The sequence below is a fragment of the Crinia signifera genome, chromosome 6 (assembly GCF_055691185.1).
Source record: "Crinia signifera chromosome 6, ASM5569118v1, whole genome shotgun sequence".
Taxonomy (NCBI): Eukaryota; Metazoa; Chordata; class Amphibia; order Anura; family Myobatrachidae; genus Crinia; species Crinia signifera.
In genome coordinates, this window is record NC_139222.1 from 152191836 (window position 1) to 152213590 (window position 21755).

The following is a 21755-nucleotide window of genomic DNA, read 5'->3' on the forward strand; positions in this document are numbered from 1 at the left end:
GTGATAACAACTTCTAAGTTACCACCTTCTCCAAGATAGTTTTTGAAAACAGCCAATTGGCATGTTGTCAAGCCAGGTTCCGATTGGCTGAGATGTGTGCCATTTTGCAAATAGAACATGCCATTATCTATACATTAAAGATGGCCACATACCGGTCTCCCTGGTGATTTCACTTGGTTATTAGTGGGAAAGCAATTACATTCTAGAATATATACTATGAATAGTGCTTTTTGCTCTCTTCTGCAGTTGTCAAGTTTACATAGGTTGTTCTCTTGTCACAGTTGTGAATGATGTTTTGCTGCTTCTGTTTTGTTCTCTGACGGAAGTAAAGATTTATAGAGATAACTAATTATATTCTGGAGGAAACCAGAAGTAGTTTTTCCATGTTTCTTATCTGATGGTGCGGTGACAAGAGGAAATACAAAGCACCTGACAAGCCTGGCATATTCAGTCACAGTGTTATCGCAGTATCTCTGTTTTCCAGATTCAGTTAAATTGGTTTGATTTCTGAGTGTTCTTACTGACAGACTAACCTCATTTGCTCATGCAAATCTCTGGGCGCAATGTAAACGATGACATTGTTTGTTTAATCTCTTGTCCAGATTAATTTACAACACCTAAAAGCATATTGTTTTACTATACCTGTATGCATAAATTATATTTTGGTGTATATATAATATACAAGGGTATTTTATCTAGGTGTTGGCATCATTACCAAAATCATGAAAATTTAAGCAGCACACATTGCTTTATAGCTACTGCAAAGGTCTACTACAAAACTTCTAAAACATTACATTTGATGGACCATTACCTTTTCCTGCTTTTAGTGTTACTGGCATTGACCAAATCTGTAACCAGACATTGGGCGGTATTCAATGAGGCTGATTCGCCATGTTTTTATGGCGATTTTGTGCTGTAAGGCGAATTTTTGACTAAAACGGTGAATCACCCTATTCAATGACCAGATGGCGAATACATTTCATGGTTTTTTTCGCCATGATTCACCGAGTAGCAATCGCTATCTTTTTATGGTGAAGTGGAATGTGAACTTTTAAAATAAAGTGTTTTGTTTTTTACATTTGGTGTAAAAAAATCAGGAATTTTATTCTGAGGAGGGGCATGCTATTTTTATTCATGTGCTGTAAGCACATGAATATATATTTAATTTTAAAAAATTTTTTTTACACAGACCAGCCAGCAGGGGGCCGGGAGCCGAGCCGCTCATTAGATATTCATATATTCACTGCACCCGATCATTACATATGCATGATCGGGTGTAGTGAATATACCCGGTCCCCTGCTGGCACTCCCGGGGGGCAGCCTGTGCTGCCTGGCTCCCGGGGAGCCCACCTCCCCCCCACAAACGTTCTGGGGCAGGCAGGGAGACTTCCATCTCCCTGCATGCCGCCGTCCTCAGGCTCCCTGCGGCATCGCCGCAGGAGTTAAAATTCGCCGGTCAGGGGCAGCGAGCCCCTGACTCGTTGAATACTGGAGCCGGCGAGGCTCCGGAACGCGGCGAGCAGTGGCGAATGTGCAGCGAATCCTAAACAGGATTCGCTGCACATCGCCAAAATGCTCATTGAATACTGCCCATTGGTGTGCCTTGTAACCCCATCACCACCCCATATTTAAATAGGAACCGCATGCACCAAAAAGGGACCTGGACACACAATAGTACCAATTCATCTGACACCACTGATTAAGTGCTAAGTGATATAAAAAAACAGCCATCAGCATAGTTGTAATTGACAGTTTTTAGGTTGGTGTAGCTCTTCTCAAAGTCATATGTACGCAATTTGTCATTGGTTGCAGCATAATCTATTACACCCAATCGTGGTACTTTTTCCAGTTGCACTAACCTGTTCTGAATATTTTAATTTAAGTTAAAGGAATTTTTTTAAATTTGTGAATTCAACTCGGATTGCAACAATTCGAATTTATAGGAACAGCAAGACCTCTGTGGGAGCACAGTAGACTCTAGTTTTGTACCAAAATCCACTGGGCATGCCCAGGTCTCTGGGAACTTGTAGCAGCTGGCCATGGGGTATATGGTGGCTGTTCCCAGGGAACTTCTCTTTTGTGCGTACTCAACATCACCATGAAAATGGCCATCACATTATTTTACTTTTGCCAAACTCAGGAGACATAAGTTTTATTATAGGTGTAGGATGTGGTGTGGGCTTTCCTGGACACATGGGCTCATGTACATGTCAAACTGTACACCCATTATAAATACGCCATTGTGTACTAGGTAAAGAACCGATTTTTAAAAGGTGTATATTGATTGGTATACATTTTTCAAAAGGCATATTCTCTGAATATGATGCTTCTACTGTATGTAGTCTTTTATTTTACCTGTAAGATAAGCCTTTACATATCGTTGGAAATCAAAGTTGTTAACAAATCATAATGCTTCATAATCTTATAGCTGCACAACATAAGGCAACTGTTTTTATCCAATCAGAATGTTCATTACTCAGTCCACTTCACTTGTATCTCTACGTTCTCATCACGTGCTTTAAATTGAAATGAGTTTTTCCCTGTACTATTTAATGAGGCTGAGCAATTACAGAGAACAGCTTCCAAACGAGAATGTTTGTGGAAAACAACATGTGCATAATTAGTCCTTAATGAGCCATTGTGTGTGTGGTATTTTTTTCCCTGTTAAACGTGCAATTAAATGTATAATGGTTTATAAGATGTAAAATAGCATGAAAAAAGGAAGCAAGTGTGGTTAGTTTTACTGTTAACCCATTCCCTACTATATATTAAAACATAATTTAGAAAAAAAGCAATAGTTTACCTTATGGGTCTCATTTTCTTTCAGATATTGATAAAAAATAATACATTTTTCTGCATTTCTAAAAAATAGTTTCTAAGTTTTTAACATAAGCATTTTAAGTTACTAAAGGTTACAGTGTTGTCAAACTGTATTAATCAAATCAAATAAATCCAACAAAATGCTAACTGATAAGAAAGACATTTACAGCTTCATTGACTTTTTAAAGTATGTACAGTGGCCTAATGGGACAAACAGCTGGCTATGAGAATACATTCCAACTGTTCTTATTTTGGCAGTGCAGTCCTAATTTTAGGAGCCATGCTTGGTGTAGATTGCCATGTTTGTCAACTTATCCTGTACGGCACAGGTGCATACAGAATTTTGAGGTGTGGCTTTGTTGGAGAGATGGAGAGGATGACTTAAAGCATGGGTCTTCAAACTGTGGCCCTCTAGAAATCCCAGCATGCCTTGCCACAGTTTTAACACTCCCTTATAGCAAAACTGTGGCAAGGTATGCTGGGATTTGTATTTTCACAACATCTGGAGGGCCACAGTTTGAAGACCCATGACTTAGAGCATCGGCACTCCTATTGTGAAGTGTAGTTGCTCCAAGTGTTATACAAGCAGTGCCTGATTCACCAGTAGGCTGGAGCATACTGCACCAGGACGGGGTGGGGGCACATTCAGGTGACAGCCAAGGAAGAAAATTAAGGTCTAACTTTTTCCATGCTTGTTAGCTTGATGTACTGTGATGTGTAAAGTTATTAAGGTGGCTGCCAGATGGCAGTGCCAATGTAACTTACTGATGGAACCATTACTTTCTTTACATTGTGCTGCAGAGCCAGCTAGGTAGTCAAAAGATGAAGTATCCTTCCCACACCACAAGCATTAGATCCTACATGCCAGTTGTATAACATTCATTACATACACATGGGCAGTATGACTGGCGAGTCCCTGAGCACTCATACATGTGAGTTTAAAAGCATTACAAGGGGAGCTACATATGTACTAGCCTAGGTCGCCTGGAACCTTTAATCAGGCCCTGCATACAGAGTCTCACTGCCTTCGGTGGAGAGTTTGCCATGTCCCAGCTATTTCTATCATATATAGGGTTGTATTTGTAAATTAATTTGCAATATGCCAGTTTGATTTCATTTTAGCCCAAGCAACAGGATACTCCCGCGCTGCCGTCAGCTGACCATAACCAAACATAGAACGTGCACATTTATCCAATTCACATAAAAAGCCCACATCATTAGTGATTAGCACTGGAAATTCAGAAATAGTATTTGCCGGAGGGTGTTGGAAATGTTGACTTATGCCACCTTGTCAACTATGATTTATGGTGCATGTGTCCCAGAGAAAGCATGCAATACACCTTTTTATGCATATAGTGGTGTAATGTAGTAAAAACTTTTTTAGCTTCTTTGATATACTTATTATTATTATTATTATTATTATTATTATTATTATTATTATTATTATGTACTTCTTATCAGTCATTCAGTGCAATATCTGGAACCATCAATAGATAGGAAATATCCTCTCTCTACCAGCCATAGGCCAACCCTGACCAATTTGATGTCCTAGGCAAGATTTTGGTCAGTAAAATAAGGTCACAACAGCTTCCCAGACAGACTAGGTAGCCACTGACACTCCCTGCAGGCTGTGGGGCAATCACTCTAGGCAAGTGGGTAGGATGTCTATACCTGGGACTGGTCCTGGTAATAGAGTTATATAGCTTTGGAAATATTTTTTGTGATATTGGTTGCATAATGTCAAACAAAGGGCAGTAATCTTATCGGCCATAAAGCCACATATAATACCCCAAAAATGTACAGAAGTAGGAAAAACTTAAGAAGATAAGAATAAGGCCCGCAGGAGGAATGAGAGAGGGGAAAGGATGGGGAAGCGGGTGATGGTAAATTACTACACAGTTTTTTTAAATTGTTCAGCTGGCTGCCAGAATCACAGTAGTATATGAGGTTAGTGGCAGACTGGGGCTTCATTGTGGCCCTGGCATGCTGCCAGTCTTGACGGCATGCTGTGAGTCACTGGCTCGTGACCTTGCGGCTTGCTCAAGTCCAAGCATGCCAGCCATGCAGAGCACCAGAAGGCTTTCTGATGCCTGGACCAGCCCATCTCACCATCAGCCCTTTTTGACAGGCTTACTGCACATGGGCAAGATCTCACTGGCGTGCACATGGGAGGAAGCTCAAAACAGCAGACAGAACTGCTAAGTAACACATAGCGCCATTCTCAGGTGGTGCTATGTGTTACAGGGCAAAAGAAGAAAAACTTAGGTTATCCTGACACCATAACCAGCTAAGCTGGCTAGGACAATGGTAGTACTGTATTTACACAAGCGGTTATTACCTTTTATTAAAAAAAAAAACAGCATTAATTTGCTAAATGAAAAACAAGTGAGCCCCAACTGGGACACTATTTAATAAATAAATGGTAATGTGATCTTGAAACTTGGTTTAGACATTTTTATACACGTAGCTTACTAAGTACTGAGTAAAAATGTGTTCTCTAAATAGGGTTACAATTGCTAAAAAAAAATCCATTGACCAAAGTTGTTAGCCGAACCAAAATCATACAGGGTTCTACAAAATACAAATATACTTTGGCAAAAGAAATGTCCCTGGTTGCAATGAAGGTTTTTTGTTCTTCTTGTATTCTGGAAAGCTCTTTTGGGAGGTTTTATATTTTCTCAAATGTTTGCTGCTCACCTAATAAACAAAAAACTAACCCTATCCACTCCATACTGTATGACATACTAGTATTATGACCAGATAACTTTTCACATACATAATGCAGGAAAACATCCCTTCAAAATGCATGCAGTGTTCAATCATCTCGCCATACGCCACAGATTCGTTACTTTTCTGATCAGCTTAGGGGCCAGATGTATCAAGCTTCAAAAAGTGAGAAAGTGGAGAGTGATAAACAACCAGCAAATCAGCTCTTACCTGTCATTTTTCAAATCCAGCCTGTAACATGACAGGTAGGAGCTGTTTGTCACTCCCTTAAAGCTCATCACCTACCTCTAATGGAGACAGACATTTTTCTGTGATGAACTAGTTGTCATGGAAAATTGGCCTAACATTAATACTGACATCAACTTGTTCCTCATACCTCATTGTTTAATAATTGTTCAGTACCCATGAACGACTGCCTCCATTTTGTGTAGGCAATAACGTGCGCTCCCTGAAATAGTAGCTCTGCAATTTTGGCCCCAAAATTCAAAAAAAAAAAGATTTACGTAAACGTTATTTAATTACATAATCTTAATAATATTTGAAACTGAACCTAGATTGTTCAAGTCCCATGTAATGAAAAAGTGTACAATACTGTTTTATACCTTTAATTTTTTAATCAGTACAGCAGATCTAGTACTAATAAAAGGTGTCTTATTATGGGATACAAGCACCTGTTGCTTAGAGGGTGGTCATGCAATAACTAGGTTTATAAGATTGGAAATTAATGTCCCTCATCTAGAACTCCCAAGTTCTATTAATGCTTTTTTCTGTCTGTAATTCTGGAATAAAAAAAAATTGATTAAAGTCACAGTCTTGGCTTCTTCAGTTAATGATTCAAGGAATCTGAGGAATTTCTTCTGAAGTAAGAGCTTGATACAAAGTATTCACTGCTATAATAATTCTCTTCCTATGCCCAGTCCACTGTGATCTTAATAAAGGGTTCTATTCAATAGTGGCCAAGTGTAATATCTAACCTTGGGGTGCACAAGAAATCACTTATCTACTCCTTCTCTACTGTGCATCTATCACTCTGAATCCAAAATAAATGCTCCGGCAAGCAGATTACATTGGTTTACAATGTTGAATAGAAAACATTGTGACAAAACGTTTTCTAGACAAAATCTGTGAGACTGTGATCTGTTTAATGCAGGTGTGTGCAGATCTTACAGAACTTTGGCACGTTGTCCTTTCTTATTAATATTTTAAATCTGCCTGCTGTTATAAAGCTCTTCCCTCCCAACATTACAGCATTTGTAATAGGGATTATAAATGCTTACTAAAGGCTCTGTGCTCAGGGCCTTCCTACTATTTCTACATAGTGTCAACCTGGGACATGAAGATCCCACTGGAGGTAAAACCATGGTAGGGGCCCATGCTTGGGGTTGTGACCACTCATCACATAGGATTGGCTAACCATTAGACCGTGCAAGGTGTGGGTTCCTTAGATAAATATATATAGCAAATACTGCTAGCGCATGCATGATAATGTACTAGGTTAATAACAGGACTGCCCTGTATTAAATGCAGCATAGTCTTGCACAGTATAATGTAGCATATGTATTACTCAAGTGAACAGCCTAAAACAGGGCTGGACAGACCAGTCCTCAAGATATACCAACAGTTCACGTTTCCAGACCACCTAGCTGGTGCACAGGTGAAGTCATTACTAACTGTTACAGTTTCAAACATACTGCATTCATTCCTAACCGACACATTCTACACATCTACAGGTGACCTGGAAAACATGAGCTGTTGGTAAACCTTCAGGACCGGTTTGGTCATCCCTGTTACCTAGGGGAGGATATGGGACCACAGGCAGTGTAGCAAGGGGCTGCCGATGTAGACCTGGCCAACCCTGCTTCTAAAGCAGTAGACAGCTGTGCACATGAGTAACAGTTATGCAAGGTGCATGTTCTTCTCAACAGGGTGCTGGCTTAACCCAACCTCTTTCCCATAGGAAGGAGCATTGCTCTGGGAACTAGCACCATCTGTAAACTGCATTTGTTCTCACACACAAACTTTCCTTTTTTTTGAGTTTATGGAGTACTAGTCGGTACTATCGGGCACCTAATGGAAACTATAATATCCGCATGTATAACTTACCCTTAGCAGATGATGACTAGGCTACTCAGTAGCGATAACAAAAGTCCTTGGTAGAGATGACACATGGAGAAAGAAATGTGGTAGTAGAATGAATCTGACAGATTGTTTGATGTATAGTATTTATTCCAGCAATACATAGCCTATATCTTAAACCTTGCATTATTTTATGGGTTGTAAAGGAACCAAATGTTATGCAAGCAAGTAATGTCAAAAGTTCTCTTACCTACTGCAAGCCACCTAAACAGCAACAACATATGCATTATGACTTGTTAAAGTATATAACAACAGACAAAATGCCCATGGTACAGTATATGCTTTTGTTATCAAGTATGTATAATGTGAGGGAAATACTATATTGTATAATATACTTTTTATGTAAAATGAGTAGTTTAAGGGTTTTCTTATTCATGTTTTTTGTCTTGCAGTTTGATGGGGAGAACATGTATATGAGTATGAATGAAAGTAACCAGGACTTCCTTTCATCAAATCAGGTAGGTTCCGCTCTGCTTCCCTTGTGACACTTGTGGTATAGTGGTTATAATATATTGTAGACATAAAGGGCCTTATTGAGATGTGGTTGGAGCTGTGCCCATCATCACAAAGTACTGATTTTCATTACTTTGCGCATGCGCCAATGTATCCTGCAACAGCGGACACAGACCAAAAGTACTATCAGTGATTGCTGGTGTTGGGAAGGAGGCCGTGACGGACTCCGATTGTGAAAATGGAGGTGCGTCGGCTTTAGGAGGAGGGGAGAGGTCAGGGATTTTCATCAAAGAACAGAGCTTTTCTGGCCTCTGCGACAGACAGCTTGCACAGCCCAATGGCAGCCAATGGTGGCTAAGTGATCCGATGCAACATTCTAGGATGCAGCTCTGATCACTGTCTGCTTGTAATAGACACCTCCTGCTGCATCACCATACAGCACCATCGATACCAACTCAAACCACATCTGAATTAAGCCCAAATATGCTCCAATGTTTCTTTCCTGTGCGTTTCGGAATGGAAAACTCTTTGGTGTGCAAGATGGATGAAGATATTGGGGGCATCAGGTGGGACATTTCCAGACTGATGATGTCACTGTAATATAGTGGAATATAAGTAAATAAAAACAATATGAACCATTGTAAGTATGGCTTATACTCTTCTATGCAATCAAGTACTGAATTCATATATGCTTTTAAGAAAAGCACAAGTGTGGAAACTAGTTTCCCCTTGAAATGCAGATGACAGATAGTGTGGACTTGATCTGATATCCAGTGGTGTAGAGGTGGCAGAAGTTTACTCCTACACCCATATTTAGTAATTACTTTACTATAGACTGTCCATTAGTAAACCTACTCTATGCATCTCACTTTGCGGACAAATTGTCAATGAGCTGTTATTTCTCTGACAACAATCAAGGGTATCCAATAGTGGTAATCTTCAAGAACATCTGTCACTACTTATGTACATGCTATTTCAGTTTTATTTTATTGATTTTTGTTTGTTTGATTTATGTTTTCTTTATTATACACATACAAGTTGTATTATGTAACAATGATACAATATGTTTGCCTCTCTAATGTCTTATATACCTAAAGGGAGTTATGGCTGTACTAACACCTGGGCATTTACATGTAGCATAGAACTAGTGCAGCACAAAGTAAGTAACTCGGCATGCACTCTGCACATTGGCTAATAGTCTGCCAGAACATGTGATATGGTCAGTTTCACTTCACTTTATATCAACCTTTACATCTGAGATAAGTCTAATTCTGTCTGCCTATCTGCCATTGGTTGTACCCCGTTTTTACACTAATTATCCTTCTTGGATCACTGTTAGTTTAATATTGTTAAGGGAAAAAAACCTGATGCACTTCATTGTCTGCAGATGATTCTGTTTGTCCTACCTCAACAGCACAAAAAAAGAATAAAATTCTACGTCTGCCCTATCACTGCCATTTTAATTCAATTATGTATGTGACGGGCACATCTGTTAGACGGAATTTACATGTTTACTTAGTACTATAAGCACAGCAAGCTGTGAGCTATGAACACAATGACAATATTCAAACATCATTGTACCACATGTTTTCTCCACTGCCACAAAAGCGGCCATTAAGTGTATAACACAAGCTTTCCTGGGCACACACTGTAAAACTTGCAGGTGCTCTGACATCAGCCATAGACAGTGACGCTATAGATGCACTTATGCAGAAACACTTGCATTGCCCTTAGTAACATACAGTTTCTGCGTCTTCCATTAAATATTCTGGAATTTGAAGCTGCATTAACCCCTTTGATGCCATCTATGTAACTATTATTAGAGAATTGATTATCTAATGTAATTCATTCCCATATGAAAATGAGGGCAATAAAATATGGTTAACGTCATTTTAAACTCTCCATACCCCCAGCTATGACCAGCTAAATTGCATGGACATGTCTTGTTAGTCCCATTCAGATAAGTCATTGAGACAGCTGCCCCCTTCTTACTGCACATTATGGCAGCTTTTAGGGCTGTCTGTGCCTGCAGGAGAAATACAAATTATATAATTCCACCTATTTAAATGAAATCATGGTGACACTCCTGACTGCAACGCAGAGTGAGATTTTCCGTTCCAAGCAGACGACGGCGGTAATGAAAGATGACATCCAGTCATTCAACAATGACCTCTTGACCCCCTTAGAGAGAGGAGTGGGGGACACAGGGGGATATAATTTGTGTGTGACTGGGATTGTATACGGAAGCCTGCTATTGTTTAGCTAGCACAAAGAGGGGCCTTTTCTGAAGAGTTAAAGGATGAATGGAGTGTGCAAATAATTGTGTCATTCTGGGCATATAGCCATTGGAGGATTCTTGATGACAAAGCTTTAATGGTTTAACACAGCAGTAACAATATGGAATAAAGGTGCACTCATTGTTTTAAGAAGGTAAATATGCAATTATTTACTCTTTGAGCACTATAACTAGAACTACATGAGATTATAATGCTGCTCCTGAATCTTTTATATTACTGTGCACAGAATACACTTTCCTTTATCTTAAATATACAGAGACTCACTGGCATGTTTATAATGGATGCAGTATGTGCAGTGCACACAGGCCCCTAAGTCCAGTGGAGGCCCACACTGCACACGCTGCATTCATTTATTGAATACCTACCCTTCCTTAATGCTGTACTCATGGCAGCAGCATTGTAGAAATCACACATAAAATGGCGAGGTGGCCATATTTCCAATGTTTTGTGCATGAGCAGTAGTAATATCACCAGGAAAATAGCCGCCACTCCATTTTCCCAGATATATGCTCTTGCGCATTAGATTCAGAGACCTCTAGAGATAAAGGCTGCATTGCACATTTGCACACGTGTGCAACCTCCTCTGTCTGGGCCTTCTGCTCTCGTAAAACGCCCCCATAGAGAATGATGCACAAATGTGCATTGCAGCCTCTATCTCTGTTATGTTGCTGTCTTCTTTCATTTCTTTAACAACAATGTTTTCTTTTTGGTGGTTTACTGTATGCAAGCTTTGTGTTACTTGTGTCTAGTGTCATTACTGTATATACGTATATAGCTACATTCCCTCAGAAACCTTGCGCTGCTATAAACTACAGGAGCCAGTCAAACAAATCTAGGAAAATGGGTGATACTGTAATTAGTGCATTGGCTAAAGAAATGAGAAACAGTGAATTAGGGGCAGTGATATTTTATTTACCAGTGTTGTCTTATTCTGTTCAGCTTTGTTAAAAGGTCACAAACATTTTAAGATTTTTCCAAAGACAATGTTGTTGTTTTTTTTTTTTTAAAGTGATCGACAGATAGAATTTTTTACTGACATATCCATTTGGTACAACACATTTCATCCAGTTCTGAAATTGTAAGCTGTAGATACAACCAGTGCCCAGGGACTATAAGCAATGTCCAAAGCAATAGTGTCACATTTTATATTTCTTGTTGTTTTGTAAGGAGGTTGACCATATTTTTTGGGACATATAATAATTTGTCAGCAAATTTACTAGCAACTGTGTATTTTTTATTGTAAAATTAACTTTTAGATAGAAGGGTGAAAGAGCAATACAATTAAATACATTTAAGATATATTTACCCTTTGAGTTCCAACATCTCACAGAGATGTTCAAAATATCTGCTTTAACTTCCAGTGTTGCTCACATTTGTTATATAAAGTCAAATAAATAATGTTGTGTAAAAAAGATTATATTTCCTATATAAGGTGCACATTACAGGTCATAATGATGAATACAAATGTCTGCTTGCCAATTTTCACACCTTTTTTGACAAATTAATTTGTCACTCAAAGGGTTAATACTGCTACAACCAAAGAACAGATCAGGTGCGGTAATAAAACAAGGTATTATATTACCTCTTGCTTGTCTTACATAGCTTTTTATTACCAGTGCGTCTGCGCACTGATAATACCAACATTGGTAAAAACGATAGTTGAATGTGTTAGACATTGATATAATGATTGTATCTTCCTACATTGTCAACCCAGCATGCATAGGGGTAGCAATGTAACTGACTGCCATTACTTGCTTCCACACCATTCAAACCTCAAGAACCTACCTTGTCTTGTGCATAATGCATTCCTGTCTTAGTCAGACAAATGGGACCCTTTGACAATGGGGTTCCCAACCCTTCTGAACATCTTAAACTCCATCTGTGCTATCCACCTTTTGTAGATATGTAACTCTTTGTTTACACCATGAATTAAATCCCAGGTTACTTTAAAAACAAACAAAAAACTCACAGCCTTAAAAACCTCACAATCCGAAGACCCATCACCCCCCACATATACACCGTGCTTAAAACAGAATTCAACACTTACACTTGCATACAATGTTGCCATGTTTACAACAGGCAAATCTGCTTCCTTCCAACAATTCTCAGAGAGTTTGAATCTCAGGAAATGTCGCTTTCTCTCAATGAACAATAAGGGAACGTTTATTAGAAGACAAAAATACTCTGTGGGTTTAACTGCTGAGATATTAAGGAAGGGAGATCTAGGTAAAGAGGAAAGTCCATTTGCAAAGTTATCTTACTAAAGAGATAAGTTAGACAATGTTGTTGTTTTTTTGAGACTTCAATGCATTCTTTAATGTGTCTGTTTAATTTGTAATCTGAGTTACAAACAGTGATATATTATGAGGTCAATGGCTGGGGAGGCACTGTCTAGTATCAAAGCCAAATTTACACACACACACACACACACACACACACACACACACACATATGAACCAGCACTATTAGCACAGATCCCCAAACCCTCACACATATCCTGAACACACATCTCCCTGTAGCAAAGATTCCCCTAACACTGAAGATTCCCATCCCTTACACAGAAGATGCCAGGACCTGTACAGTGACGAGGTGCTATCTACTGGCGTCTGCAGGGAAACCCCCCTATCCTGTTACAAAATAAATTACAAGCCCCCAGACAGTGTCATGTTGTCCCCAGCAGACCCTCCTTATATTGCTCTCCTTCATTTATTTCCTCTTCCACATATTCCTTTTGCTTGAGGTGTCCCCCTCAGTCTGATTTTGAGCACTTACTGAAGTGGCCACATGATCAACAGAGTTGTCCATGTGGTGTCTGGCTATCATAGGTGAGGCTGAGCTCATTTCTGCCTCACCTCTTGCCTCTCCCTGTATTTCCAGGGAGTGCTGCTATTTTGATTAGTTTTGTCTATAAAAATGGTCAAAATAAAATAAAGAAGATATTTATAAGTTATAATTGTATTTTTTATACTAGTCTAGCCATTTTTATAGTCAAAACTCTGGAGTCTATCAGGGTGTAGGACACTAGAGGCTCTGCCTCTTCTAACTGCACATATCTATTTACAAATATGGAGCCATTTGACTCTTAGGTGTTTGCTTTGGGTTGACTCTTCTTAAAGGATCACACCACTAAACATATCATGTCCTTCATGTTAGCTTTATTAAGCTGTTATATTCAGAATAAGATTTCGCTGACATAAAATTCCAGTCATGACCAAAGCCTTTGACTGATTCAGCCAGCATCAAGGCATCCTCTAGTGGGCACTAAAACTGTGTGCCAAATCATACAGCAGTAAAATAATGAGAATAATGTGTTTTTATTTTTTCAATGATGTTACATTGGTGAAATAATATGTTTTTGTTTTGCAGAAAGTTCATTCTGTTATATTCCAAAATCTTTGCAAGAAATTTCCAATCATTAAATAAACAAACTTTTATTTACCACTATCCTCTCTCTTCTTGCTGTTTTTCAAACCTGTTTAGTCTAGTACCCCTATTAGATCGCAAACCCTACTTGGGATTTCGATCTTGGGGCCGACCTGGCTCTGACCCGGTTCCGAAGTTTTCACATTAATCCCGGGTCGACCATTATGCAGAGGGTTTACCCCCTCTTATAACCCGGGTCAAATTGCCAGTTTGGTTGATGGATTATTAGCTGTGGTTCTTTCACACAGCACCTCAACACGTTACCAACTCGGCAATAACCCGGGTTATTTTGATGATCTGAAAGGGGTATCTCTAATGATGTTAAATGTCACCAGTGTATCCCATGCATGCCCTAAAGTGTGAGAATGTATTCCAACTATTCCAACTTATACCATGTTCTCACTGCGAGTGAGAACTACACGGCTTTTACCCGGCATTAAAATGCCGGGGACTGCAGTGGCGGACCTCCAATCTCACTGCGTTCTCACCAGCAAATTCCCGGGTGAAGAAGTTCTACCCGGTAATTTGCCTTTTAACACGGTTTTTATACAGTGAGAATGGGTCAACCGGTGTCTGCATACCCGGATCTCAAACACGGGTAAAAAGAAGGGTTTTACCCGTGTATGAGATCCGGGTATGCGACCTGTTCACACTGCAAAAAAAAACATGTTAAAAGGCAAATTTCCAGGTCTACATGCTAGACCCGAGAATTTGCCTGCAGTGAGAACGGGGATAATGTGCATAAATATTTACTACAAAATGTTTAAATACATGCTCATTGTAATTTTGGGGGGAATTCTTAATATACAAGACTACAATCTTTAGTTTAATTAACAGTTGGAATTATAGATCACGTTTAAAATATTGGAAGTACCATAAGGGAGTTATTGCCATTACAGGATAGCAACATATTGGTAAATAGGCCCATTAAGCTGAAGAATCATGGACCAGTAAACTTCCCACTTTTTATAGTATAGAGATATATTAATCCTCTTAACCCAGGCCCATTAAAAGTCAACATTATGAGGAAATTGGAAGACATTGATAATATGGGTATAATATATAGTCTGGTACACACACACTTTAGTTGAGGCAAAGCTTCTGATTATGTTGTCCAAATCCATAGGGTTTAACTTTTGCTCAATTGAAATTATGTCAAGATCCTGTTGCTCTTCTCCATCACCTGACTTATTCCAACAGTTACACATTCTGTACCTATCCCTAGACACAGAGGGGAATTTAATTAACTGCATTGAGTAAAGAGTTTACAGCTGGACTCTAAACCTATCTTAAAGAACTGCTTATTCAACACATTATTAATTATTAATATTAAAAACCAGCTTGGAGATCCGTGACCTTATGCTTTTATATGTCCACATAACTTTTTGATAACTTTTTGCTAACATCTTAATATAATAGTAGGGGGAGCATTACTCCATATATAATCATGTCCCGCGGTAGGAGCATAATTAGCAACTACTGGACCCTATAGCGAGGCTATAAGATGGCTAAAATGTGAACTAATGAGATCATGCCGTGACAAGGTAGTGACCTTGGTGTATATAAAGTGTAACATAATTTTTTATGATTATGCCTAGTGTTCAGACCATGTAATGTAGATGCTGTGTAATGTATTTGCATAGAATGTAAAGCATATTTATTTATTATTTATTAACAGTTTCTTATATAGCGCATACATATTCCGCAGCGCTGTACAAAGTATAGTTGAACATTCACATCAGTCCCTGCCCACATGTACACGCACATACAGACATTCTAGGGTTAATTTTGTTGGGAGCCAATTAACCTACCAGTATACATATATTTTTGGATTGTGAGAGGAAACCCACGCAAGTACAGGGAGAATATACAAACTCTGCACAGTTAGGGCCATGGTGGGAATTGAACCCATGACCTCAGCGCTGTGAGGCAGTAATGCTAACCATTACACCATCCGTACACCATGCATACTGTCCAACATTGATACTGTACATGCACACATAATCAGTCAGATCTGAGATCTAGCCATGTGCCACTCAAAAAGTCCACCATCCAGTGGGCATCATGGATGGTGTAGTAGTTAGCATTACTGACTCACAGCGCTGAGGTCATGGGTTCGATACCCACCATGGCCCTAACTTTGCAGAGTTTCCTCCGGGTAGTCCGGTTTCCTCCCACAATCCAAAAATATACTGGTAGGTCAATTGGCTTTCAACAAACTTCACCCTAGAATAAATATTTTGTACAGCTCCACTGGGGCAGGGACTGATGTGAATTTTCAAAAATACTTTGTAAAGCGCTGAGGAATATGTATGCACTATAAAAGAAAATATTAATAAACAATAAATAAATAAATAATAAATAAATTGTTGTATACGGTCCATGATTTATTGTAGGACTTTTCCACTTAAACATGGACAGCTGGGAGGTGTGCGGTAATTGAGTTATTATGATCATGTCCACTGATCATATTATGTTGGCAAATTGATGTATATCTGCATAAAAAGTAATAGAATAATCATATGCAGTCATGTCCAGTGGGATAAGTTTACTTTTCTATGTCTATATAGCGTATATAAACATGTATTATGCTTTTGTCCAATTGGATAGGTTAAGTCAACTTTGCTACTTCCTGTGCCTGCCTGGGAAAGCTAAGCCGTCACAAAAAGGGTGTGGTTTCTTCAGCATAGGCTAGCAGTGTGGGGGCATGGAGGTGCTATAGTATCATTGCACCCCCGGTCCCTGCTATACAATGTCCATATTAACAGAATTGTAAAGCAGGAGGGGGTTACATTGACTATGCAAACAGGGCGGCAAGTGTGCGGTGTGCAGTGGTGATGGGGGTGCGGATACGTGGAGGCTGCTCTGGGAGCCTTGCCCCCTTTTGAGCCCTGTTTCAGCAGGCTAGAGGTGGAGCCTTCGGGCCATTCCAGGAGAGTAGGTTTAGTGTCTGCAATGTAGTGTAATAGACTGTATTATGGTCTTAGATGAGGACATGTCATATTGGCTAGGGACAGTGTATTATATCTATACATTGCAACAGAATTGTGTTATGTTTATATGCAGGAGGTATATATCATATTGAGTGCTGGCTGTGTCTTACAGATAATTACACAAGGACAGCAAAGTGTCCCTTGAAATAGTTTTCTATTTCTACAAACTACTTTATATACTGAGGGTTCTTAATTAGGTCCTTAATATTCAGCAGAGGTTAAACTTCTAATTAGAATGTTCCATAGGATCCATTTCCTCTGCTTTTCAATTGTGAAATGATTGCTTCTTTAAATAACTCTGTAATGTTTTTCTGTAGTACAATGAACATTAGTGAATTATAATCAAAATGACTTCTGAGATCTAGCCATGTGCCACTCAAAAAGTCCACCATCCAGTGGGCATCATGGATGGTGTAGTAGTTAGCATTACTGACTCACAGCGCTGAGGTCATGGGTTCGATACCCACCATGGCCCTAACTTTGCAGAGTTTCCTCCGGGTAGTCCGGTTTCCTCCCACAATCCAAAAATATACTGGTAGGTCAATTGGCTTTCAACAAACTTCACCCTAGAATAAATATTTTGTACAGCTCCACTGGGGCAGGGACTGATGTGAATTTTCAAAAATACTTTGTAAAGCGCTGAGGAATATGTATGCACTATAAAAGAAAATATTAATAAACAATAAATAAATAAATAATAAATAAATTGTTGTATACGGTCCATGATTTATTGTAGGACTTTTCCACTTAAACATGGACAGCTGGGAGGTGTGCGGTAATTGAGTTATTATGATCATGTCCACTGATCATATTATGTTGGCAAATTGATGTATATCTGCATAAAAAGTAATAGAATAATCATATGCAGTCATGTCCAGTGGGATAAGTTTACTTTTCTATGTCTATATAGCGTATATAAACATGTATTATGCTTTTGTCCAATTGGATAGGTTAAGTCAACTTTGCTACTTCCTGTGCCTGCCTGGGAAAGCTAAGCCGTCACAAAAAGGGTGTGGTTTCTTCAGCATAGGCTAGCAGTGTGGGGGCATGGAGGTGCTATAGTATCATTGCACCCCCGGTCCCTGCTATACAATGTCCATATTAACAGAATTGTAAAGCAGGAGGGGGTTACATTGACTATGCAAACAGGGCGGCAAGTGTGCGGTGTGCAGTGGTGATGGGGGTGCGGATACGTGGAGGCTGCTCTGGGAGCCTTGCCCCCTTTTGAGCCCTGTTTCAGCAGGCTAGAGGTGGAGCCTTCGGGCCATTCCAGGAGAGTAGGTTTAGTGTCTGCAATGTAGTGTAATAGACTGTATTATGGTCTTAGATGAGGACATGTCATATTGGCTAGGGACAGTGTATTATATCTATACATTGCAACAGAATTGTGTTATGTTTATATGCAGGAGGTATATATCATATTGAGTGCTGGCTGTGTCTTACAGATAATTACACAAGGACAGCAAAGTGTCCCTTGAAATAGTTTTCTATTTCTACAAACTACTTTATATACTGAGGGTTCTTAATTAGGTCCTTAATATTCAGCAGAGGTTAAACTTCTAATTAGAATGTTCCATAGGATCCATTTCCTCTGCTTTTCAATTGTGAAATGATTGCTTCTTTAAATAACTCTGTAATGTTTTTCTGTAGTACAATGAACATTAGTGAATTATAATCAAAATGACTTCAAATAAATCATTGATATAAAGGTTTTTTCTGGCAGCAACTGCAAATTGTGTCATTTTAACAACTCTAAACATCTTACTGCGGATAAAATGTATTCTGCCTCTTCTTCAAAAAACATCTCTTTTTTTTCATAACGTCAGTTGCTCTATAATGCCATCGCTGAAATGATTTTACTTAATAAAAACGGTTGCCATAGAAATTCCATTTCTCTCTCTCTCTCTCTCTCTCTGCTGCATCTGTCTCTCCTTATTTTTATCAAATCGTTCCGCAGAAGCCTCTTTCTTTTTTTTTCATAAATGCAATAACCATTTCTCTGATAACACAGCCCATATAAATGATTGCAATTCTAGTATACATATCTTGTTTTCCTTTCCTTTTTTTCTTAGTTTTGCAAATGCAGCTATATTCTACTGCCTAGCAGAAACCTATCTGCATCACTGTAAGATGATATATGTTTTCTGCAGTATGTGCTTTTATTCAAGTCTCATTTTAACTGTGTAGCTGCCAGTATCAGGGTTAAAAGTGGTAAAACAAATATCCCTAATGTACACCTGAAAAAAGAGGTCACTGATAACATTTTTTATTTAAACCCAGGGCCCGGCTGATAGTTAAGCAGGAAAGGCAACTAAGCCTGCATCATCATCAACAAGTAAATGTACTTGCTTTATCTTATTAAATATCAATTAATCAATAAAGCCCCCCAGAAAGGAAAACAAGCATGAAATATGACTGCAGGACTGTTACCCCTTTTCCACTGCCATCAATCTTGTGTATTTGAACATGAATGTGCATTATCATGGGTTTGTGCTCAGTGGAAAATGCTTCTTAAAAAAAATCTGGGTCGATTACTATGGAATCCGACCCACTTGCAGGGTGGACATGGGTAGGACTCGGGTTAAGGGGCAGTGTAAACAGGTAACCATGGTTATCTGACTCAGGAACCATTTACAGCATGGAGATTGGTTGAAAATTAAAGCTCCGATTGTTGTCTGCGGATAGCTATCACTGGGAAAGGAAGAGATTACAGCATCGTGTATAGAATAAACTGTTCCGGTTGTTAAGCCATCTCCGCTTCATACAGGGAGGCTGTTATATCTCCCTCCTCTTTTACAGATTCCCACATACCATCCTGGATGGATACCTGCCCACCTGCAGGTCACCAGTTCACTCTGGTCGGCGTTCAGTGGAGAGTCGGCACTTGGAGATAAAGTCATATCCAAGTGCCAACGCTGCACCTGTGTGCAGTGTGAATGGCACCAAACCAGAACTATCCAGGGTCAAACTCGGGACTTGGGTTGAAAAGGGGTAGTAGCAACAACATATTGCTCTGTGCTGCCTATTGGGTTAGGCACGGCTTTTAATTATTACCTCATTGGCTATATATAATAATCATGAATATGAAAAGATAATAAACAGGAAAGGTCTACATAATAAGTAGAGACAGATAGAGTTCATGTTAATGTATCTGGTGCCTACAAACATGTTGAATTAATTTGAAATAACGTCACAATTCTATTTAGTGTTTGCTCTGTTGCACCGTCTTTTTAATATTTTGCCATCACTGTTTGTTGGCTCTAGGTGCTGCATAAAGTGACCGGGGTGTATCATGATATATATGCCCCTGTACAGTATATGATCAAACTTAAAAAGTTGTGTCTGCTACCTATGTTGTTTTCAGTAATTTTTCTAGACCCGGCCATGGTAATGTTGATGTTATACCATGCACCCAATAATATATCTTATCATTAGGCCACGATCCCCAAGCTATTGTATTTGATAACTTTATCACACCTATGGAAGATTGACAGGATGAAAAGGATTATAGAGAAGATAAAGCAAATACGGAACTAAATAAACTCATATAGGTATATTTACTAAAGACCAGGTTTTTGGAAGTGGATATGTTGCCCATTGTAACCAAATAGGTTCTACTTATCATTTATCGACACCTTCTAGAAGGCACTAGCTAGAAACTAATTGGTTGCCATGGGCAACATGTCCAGTGGTGAATTTCTGCACATACCTATTGGCACCACTTATCAGTTGTCATACTTAGTAAATATGTATTCATAATTGAAAAAAAATATTATTATTAGATTAAGTTGACAGTCATTAAGGACCTTAATCTAGTTCACTCTTTCTGACAAAATCCTTCTTAGATAGATTTGGGTGAATTTTTAGTTTCTGTGCAGAGTAAACACTGGCTGCTTTATTTTTACACTGCAATATAGATCTCACTTTGAAGTAAAACCCCTCCCAAATATAATTCTCTCTGCACAAGTAACATCTGCCCCACCTGCAGTGCACATGGTTTTGTCCATCTAAGAAGGATTTTGTCAGAAAGAGTGAACTAGAATAAGGCCCTCTATGAGGGCAATAAATAAAATTGGGCAGAGTGGTGTCCTGACCCCTAAATCTGGCACTAAATGGGTGAGATTTAATAGGATAAGATATTTAGAAAGTGAGAGATTTTGGAAGAAATCTCCATATTTTTTTTAAAGCGGCAATCATTTACACTGAAAAATCAAATTGGTTTTGCAGTGTAAGTGATTGCCGCTTTAAAAAACCTGGAGATTTCTTCCAAAATCTCTCACTTTCTGAATATCTCATCCTATTAAATCTCACCCTAAATATCTCAGTTTATGGAGTCTATTGTGTATGTTCATGAAGCAGTGAAAAGACTGGAGAAGTGAGCCAGTGGAGAAGTTGCCCATGGCAACCAATCAGATTTGAGGTAACATTTATCAAGTTAAATCTGGCAAATTATACATAGCAGCTTAGTGAACAGACCTGTTATTACTTAACACTGAAAATCTTTAATTCACATTCCTTTGAGCGTAAATTACCAGTAATAATAAGAACACTACATGTCATCCCTCTACTGTAAAATATGCTTTTAATGAGCATAATAGAGATTCATGTTCAGGGTAATGTACCCATCACTTGTCTCAAGAAAGAAACAAAAGAAGATTTTGTCTAGTATAATAAAAATATATAATAACATATAAAATATTAATGAAAATAAATAATTTTTTATATCATTTGAAAAGGAATCCAACTTAGCATCACTGTTGCATGCTATAAAATCTGGACTTATATAGCCATTAACAGTGATCCTTGTCGACACATAATTGGATTGCTTAAATCTAAATAAATGCATTGCAGTATCTCTTTACTTGCACATGAAATCTGTGAAACAGTGAATTGGCATGGAGATACA

At 38.8% G+C, this 21755-nt stretch overlaps 1 protein-coding gene across 2 annotated transcripts in view; it reads left to right on the forward strand.

The window, feature by feature from the left end:
- The window catches only part of TOX2 (TOX high mobility group box family member 2), a 108334-nt gene that overhangs the window by 24686 nt on the left and 61893 nt on the right, over positions 1 to 21755 (forward strand). For both annotated transcript variants that reach the window (XM_083147661.1, XM_083147662.1), the window contains exon 2: positions 8076 to 8141. In XM_083147661.1, the coding sequence (XP_083003787.1) occupies positions 8076 to 8141 (66 nt within the window). The remainder of the gene's footprint in view (positions 1 to 8075; positions 8142 to 21755) is intronic.